Source organism: Arachis hypogaea, chromosome 10, assembly GCF_003086295.3.
Source record: "Arachis hypogaea cultivar Tifrunner chromosome 10, arahy.Tifrunner.gnm2.J5K5, whole genome shotgun sequence".
NCBI classification, from domain to species: domain Eukaryota; kingdom Viridiplantae; phylum Streptophyta; class Magnoliopsida; order Fabales; family Fabaceae; genus Arachis; species Arachis hypogaea.
In genome coordinates this window covers 97,891,402-97,898,043 of record NC_092045.1, presented here as the reverse complement: position 1 = coordinate 97,898,043, position 6,642 = coordinate 97,891,402, and the positions used below count along the sequence as shown (strand labels likewise).

Genomic DNA, 6,642 nt, shown 5'->3' with positions numbered 1-6,642 from the left:
CTTTTTTCTTGTTTGTTTTCTAGTCACACAATAGACAATAGACATCTTATTCCAGAGATTTGTTTGTTAGATCTGAGATTTGATTGTTTTTAAGGTTCATGAGGTACCCAAATAGTGGATGCCTTAGCCCACTTTGATGTATCTAGTCTTTCGTAGTGTGTCTTAAAAACCACCTTTCCAGATTGTGTTGCTGAGATTGTGGCTATTGATCCAAGTTTCAAGTAAATAAATTCATACCTTTTTACACAAAACATAAAATAATTTATTTTTATCTTTAGATTGATATTTTGGTAACGGCGCTCAAAGGGAAAGGAGCAAAAAATGAAACAACAACAATCTTTGGGAGCAATACCAAAAAATTTGTCCAAACTATAGAGCTCTTAAAATTTTCATTTTATTAGAATTATTATTATTATTTAAAAATTTGCATAAAATTATTTTTATGTAAAATTAATAATTAAAAATTATTAAATAATAATTTAGTCAAACATATTAAATTATCTAATAATTTTTAATTATTAATTTTATATAAAAATAATTACACATGAGTATTATTATTATTATTATTATTATTATTATTATTATTATTATTAATGTTTAAATTTGAATGAAAAGATTTCAACAGAAAAGAAAAGATTGAAATTGAAAAAAAAAGAAAAGGAAAAATGGTGGTGTGAAGAAGGACAAGACATGATCCACTTGGTTGCTGTTGAGAGCACTTTTGTAGACATATAAAGAGACAACAACCACTTACACGCCGAACCACCCAACAACACTATACATAAATACTGCAGTACAAATAATAATAACAAATTTAAAAAAATAAAAAAATAAAAAAATATCGAGCGTGGCGAAAAGAATGCAAGAAAATGGCGAAAACGCCGTCGTCTGCTCGTGCGCATCTCCACACTTGCTTTCTGCAGAAAAGCGACACACAACAACATAACCATAACTATAACCAACTCCAAAATCAAAGTACCCAGCTACGTCCCAATATCCCTTCAGATCCATTCAAATAACTTCTCTCTCTCCCGCGCTCTCTCTCTCTCTACTCCTAGTTTTCGTCGCCCTAATCGTTCTCATCACTCTATCACCCGCGAAGTCGTTTTGTCCCAAAACGACAATTCCAAGAAACACTGCCTCATGTCGAGTGATGATGCCGTGAAACCCGTACCCTACGCTCGCCGGCGCCCCACTGGAGAAGGTAGCAGCAGCTCCGGTTCCTCTCACCGCAAGCGCGCCAAATTTCTCCATCATTTCAAGTGAGATTTCTGTTTTTTGTTTTTAAAGTTAACATTGTTGGAAATTATAAGCTCAAGTTGTATGATTTTTGTTTATTGGCTTGCTGATGGAATGTTTTGGTCCAAGCGTAGTGACGTGGGGGAGGATGGATTTGATTCTAGCTGTGAGGTAGAGGGCGAAGGTGAATGTGATGAATCTGACGTAGCAAAAGTAGAAGATCAAGGGGTCAAAATGGATCTCACTGAGGATTTATTGCATATGGTATGCCCCCAATTTTTAAGTCAATTTGAGATGTTAATGGTTTTAAAATTATCCACTCATGCCTACCCGTTAAGTGCAGGTTTTCTCATTTTTGGATCCTCTCAATCTATGCAAAGCTGCCAGGGTTTGTACGCAGTGGAGAACTGCTAGTGCTCATGAAGATTTCTGGAGGACTTTGAACTTCAAAGATCGTTACATTTCTCTGGAAGAATGTAAGCTTGAATGCATATCTTGTATAAAAATTGTTGTTTTTATGATAATTTGTGTTTATATTGGAAATTATGTTATGTGTCTCTTGCATTGCTGTGATCCTGCTTTTATAATAGTCTCCCTTTACTGATTTGAAAAGCTTTATGTATTTACAGTTGAGGACATGTGTAGGCGATATCCTAGAGCCACAGCGGTGAGCATATCCGGTGCCACAATTTCCTCGCTTGTCATGAAGGCTATCTCTTCCCTGAGGTAGGTTTTTTCGGCAGTATTAATGTAGTCACTCAAGTTATCTGCAACCACGTCTGAATCTTTGTCATCTTCAGGAATCTTGAGGTTCTAACACTGGGAAAAGGACATATACCGGATGGGTTCTTCCATGCCTTGGAAGATTGCTCTATGTTGAAAAGACTGAGCATCAATGATGCTACACTTGGCAGCGGTATTCAGGAGATATCTATTACTCACTATAGGATGTGCCATCTTCAAATAACAAAATGCCGTGTGATGCGTATAGCAGTCAGGTTTATATATTTTGATGCTTAACTAGCATTTAGCTGTCCCTTTACCTTTAAATTTAAAATGTTATCTTATGTTCTTTTCCAGGTGTCCACAGCTTGAAACCATGTCGTTGAAACGCAGTAATGTTGCACAGGCTGTGCTTAATTGCCCTCTTTTGCATGAACTTGACATAGGCTCTTGCCATAAACTTCCTGATTCTGCAATTCGCTCAGCTGCAACATCATGCCCCCAATTAGTTTCTTTGGATGTGTCTAATTGCTCATGTGTTAGTGATGAAACACTACGTGAAGTATCCTTCTCTTGTGCTAACCTTAGTTTCCTTGATGCCTCATACTGCCCAAATGTATCTCTTGAGGTATGTTTTAGTATATAAGTACTTTTCTTTGTGATGCCGTGTTTGGCGGTATAAACTTGATCCGCCCTTGTTTGACATACATTTTTCCTCATTGAAGTCTGTTAGACTTCCAATGTTGACAGTTCTTAAGCTTCACAGTTGTGAAGGCATCACCTCCACTTCAATGGCTGCAATAGCTCATAGTAGTTTGTTGGAGGTATGTAATTTTACCTGGACACTGATATTTCTGATTTGTCTGAATTCAAGGTGTAGGTTTATGAGTAAATTATACCTCTGCTATCACAGGTTTTGGAGCTTGATAATTGTAGTCTACTGACTTCAGTATCTTTAGATCTTCCACTTTTGCGAAATATAAGATTGGTACACTGTCGCAAGTATGTTTCTTCCCCATTTTTTTCTTCCCAAGAAAATTAAATTCATTTTCATCTATTTTCATCCATTGTTTTGTTGATTCCTTTTCATACTTTTATATGCATGAGGATTTACTTTTACTTTTATGAATTCTTTTAAGCATTTTTTCCCTTGGCAGATTAGCTGATTTGGACTTGAGGACTATAATGCTTTCTTCTATGGTGATGTCCAACTGCCCTGCACTCCGCCGAATCAATATCACTTCAAATTCACTTCAAGTATGTCTGTCATTTTTTTGTTCCAATACTTTACAGTATAGAAGTCTAAACAATGGACTTTTTGGCATTGCAGAAATTAGCCATACCAAAGCAGGACAGCTTAACCACATTGGCTTTACAATGCCAATCCTTGCAAGAAGTAGATCTGTCTGAGTGCGAATCGTTGACAAACTCTGTATGTGATGTTTTTAGTTATGGAGGAGGATGCCCAATGTTGAAATTATTAACTCTTGATAATTGTGAGGTATTTGAATTCGGAATAGCTATTCTTTGTGATTTTCTGATTTCACTTTGCTTATGCATGATCTACTTGTATGAATTATGGATTATGGACTAAGGTTGCCATGGGTTATACATGTTTGTCAGATTATTTTAATATTTTATCCTGTGGTTATGAGTAATCTTTTTTGAAATCTATATAAATACTTTATAACTTTTGATGTTTTGATGAATTCAGAATTTGACATCAATTCGATTTATCAGCACCTCTCTGGTCAGTCTCTCCCTTGGTGGTTGTCGAGCAATAACTAATCTCGAGTTATCTTGCCCAAAGCTTGAGAAAGTCATTTTGGATGGTTGTAATCATTTGGAAAGAGCATCATTCTGTCCTGTAAGTGGTATTGGCTTTATAACAATCTTCATGATCTGTTTTGCGTGCGATAATACTTATGTTTATACCTTTTGATTTGAACATTTGTCTGAAGTGAACTCATTATCAATATGAAGTTGTTTTGGTTGTGACGTTTTCTGTTTGCATTTTGGATGGTTGTAATCATTTGGAAAGAGCATCATTCTGTCCTGTAAGTGGTATTGGCTTATAACATGCTTCATGATCTGTTTTGCGTGTGATTATACTTACGTTTATACCTTTTGATTTGAACGTTTGTCTGAAGTGAACTCATTATCAATATGAAGTTGTTTTGGTCGTGACATTTGGTTTGCTTTTGTTTAAAAATGTTTATACTATTAAGAAAGGCATTTTTGTAGGGATGCTGTTGTGTTAAGGCTTGGGCCTATGTGTATGTGATATATCCAAGGTGTGGAATTGTATTTATCTTATTTTGAGTAGCTAGAGACTAAGTGTTTTCTTTTCTTCATTTGTATCTTAGGTTGGTCTCCTGTCTCTTAATTTAGGAATATGTCCGAAACTGAACATACTCAGCATTGAAGCACCATTTATGGTTTCTCTCGAGTTGAAAGGATGTGGAGTACTGTCTGAAGCATTCATCAATTGTCCGCTCTTAACTTCTCTGGATGCTTCCTTTTGCAGGTTAGGTTGCATCTTGTATTGTTTCTTTTTGGTTTCCTGGTTGCATGCATTGCCCACTGATATTTATGGTTTTAAATTACAGCCAACTAACAGATGAATGCTTATCTGCTACCACTGCCTCATGCCCGTTAATTGAATCGTTAATATTAATGTCATGCCTATTGATTGGTTCGAAAGTACTTCATTCTCTGTGTTCACTTCCAAATTTGACGGTTCTTGACTTATCATACACTTTCTTGGTGGACTTGCAGCCTGTTTTTGAGTTTTGTTCACAACTAGAGGTATGGTCTACCCTAGGATTTTTTTTGGGGGGCGGGGGGTGTGTTAATAGTTATTGTTTTGTATCATATCATAAATAATTTCAGTTTGTTCTTATTCTCTCATGTCTTTCTATATAATATTGACCTTGTATGTAATTATTATTGTCACCTATTCTGACAGCACTGCTTTTCTTCTGTTTTGCAAAGGTGCTAAAGTTGCAAGCATGCAAATCTCTTTCCGACACTTCACTGGAACCTCTTTACAAAGGAGGTGCTTTACCTGCACTACAGGAGTTGGACTTGTCCCATGGAACACTCTGTCAGTCTGCCATAGATGAACTTCTTGTTTGCTGCACAAATCTCAGGCGTGTGAGCCTGAATGGCTGTGAGAATGTGCATGATTTGAAGTGGGGATGCAGTCATGGGCAGGTTGATGTGTCGCCTGCTCTGAAGATCCCATATGGTGTAAGTTCCCAGGAGAATGTGTTGGAGTCAAGTCAGGAATCCACCTGCTTACTTCAGAACCTCAACTGTGTGGGATGTACAAATATTATAAAGGTTGAGATTCCATCAAGGGCACATTGTTTAAATCTATTATTCTTAAACCTTTCGCTATCAAGGAATTTGAAGGAGGTCAATATTACTTGTCTCAACCTATGCTTTCTTAATTTAAGGTATAGTTGGCTCTAATGAATGTTGTTGGTTTATACCCTCATTGTATCAAATGTGATAATTATTCTAACTTGTCTGTTCAGCAACTGTTCTTCGTTGGAAATTCTAAGGCTAGATTGTCCAAGATTGACCAGCCTATTTCTTCAGGTATTCGTCTAAAATTCTAACCTGCCAATGTTAATCTGTTTGTGCATTCATTATGTTTGTGAGTGGTTATGCTTCTTTGGTATCATCATGCTGAGTAGTTTCTTTGAATAAATCTTCGTTTGGAACATGTTTAGATTTTTGGATTGGGTTTTATTTTTATTCTACAAAAAACACACCATGTATGAATGTGTATAGTCATGAGATATTGCGATTCAAATTGAAAATCATAACACCACACCCCCCTCCTTTTTTTTTCGGTTTTTAGTCTTGCAGTATTGATGGGGAAGCTGTTGAAGCTGCCATATCAAAATGCAATATGCTGGAGACTCTTGATGTTCGCTTTTGTCAGAAGGTGAGAGTGAACTTATTCAGCAAATTAAATTTTCGTACGATGATCGAATGCTGTTTGATTATTTATCATTTTTCAGATCTTGTTCGTGTTCTTAAGCTATTTATTGTGCTTTATGGTTCTCGACAGATAAGTTCAACAAGTGTTGCGAGATTCCGTACATCATGTTCTAGTTTGAAGCGGATATTCAGCAACTTGTCAAATTAATGAACTCCATCAAAGATATCGAAATTTCCAAGTGCATATTTACTTGGAATGAAGGGTTGGTAATAAAAGTGATTATTCCTCCTGTATTGTAAATGGTGTAACTGTCATTGTTGTTTTCTTTGCCATCTTGAAATCGGGTAACCACACGGGTGCTTAGTTTCTAAGTGCGTTTGTTAGTTGTATTATTTTGTTGACTGAAAAAGTTGATTTTCTAAGTATACTCTTATGTACTTTTAAGGGAAATTCTAATTATATTCGTCAGCGTTCTTGATTCTCTGAGCAAATTATGTTCAATCCATGGTTACTAGACTTGAGAACCAAAATCCTAGATTTTAGTTTTATAAATTAAATAAATGTAATAATTATTGAAATAAATAATTTAAAAAATATTTACCAAAATAAATACCCTTATCTTATCTTGTTTATACTATAAACGAGATAATTTTGCACGTATCTCGTTTACACTATATATATATGGTAAACGAGATATATGTATTTATAAATAATTAAATATAATT

The 6,642-nt window shown here is 35.5% G+C and overlaps 1 protein-coding gene across 1 annotated transcript; it reads left to right on the top strand.

Moving 5' to 3' along the window:
• Positions 1–759: 759 nt before the first annotated feature.
• On the top strand, positions 760–6,408 carry LOC112716070 (F-box/LRR-repeat protein 15). Its single transcript, XM_025767923.3, has 17 exons — positions 760–1,262; positions 1,374–1,503; positions 1,583–1,715; positions 1,869–1,965; positions 2,040–2,237; positions 2,320–2,590; positions 2,688–2,786; positions 2,876–2,964; positions 3,120–3,219; positions 3,293–3,463; positions 3,677–3,829; positions 4,329–4,489; positions 4,572–4,770; positions 4,957–5,423; positions 5,505–5,568; positions 5,834–5,920; positions 6,047–6,408. The coding sequence occupies exons 1-17, from the start codon at positions 1,144–1,146 to the stop codon at positions 6,122–6,124; spliced, it is 2,616 nt and encodes an 871-aa protein (XP_025623708.1). The 5' UTR covers positions 760–1,143; the 3' UTR covers positions 6,125–6,408.
• Positions 6,409–6,642: the final 234 nt, after the last annotated feature.

What these genes read in the sequence shown, in the direction of transcription:
- LOC112716070 (XM_025767923.3), top strand. Translation starts at nt 1,144, where the DNA reads ATGTCGAGTGATGATGCCGTGAAACCCGTACCCTACGCTCGCCGGCGC. An exon ending in AAGGCTATCTCTTCCCTGAG is followed by an intron (nt 1,966 to 2,039) that starts GTAGGTTTTTTC and finishes TGTCATCTTCAG; the next exon opens with GAATCTTGAGGTTCTAACAC. An exon ending in AGTTTTGTTCACAACTAGAG is followed by an intron (nt 4,771 to 4,956) that starts GTATGGTCTACC and finishes TGTTTTGCAAAG; the next exon opens with GTGCTAAAGTTGCAAGCATG.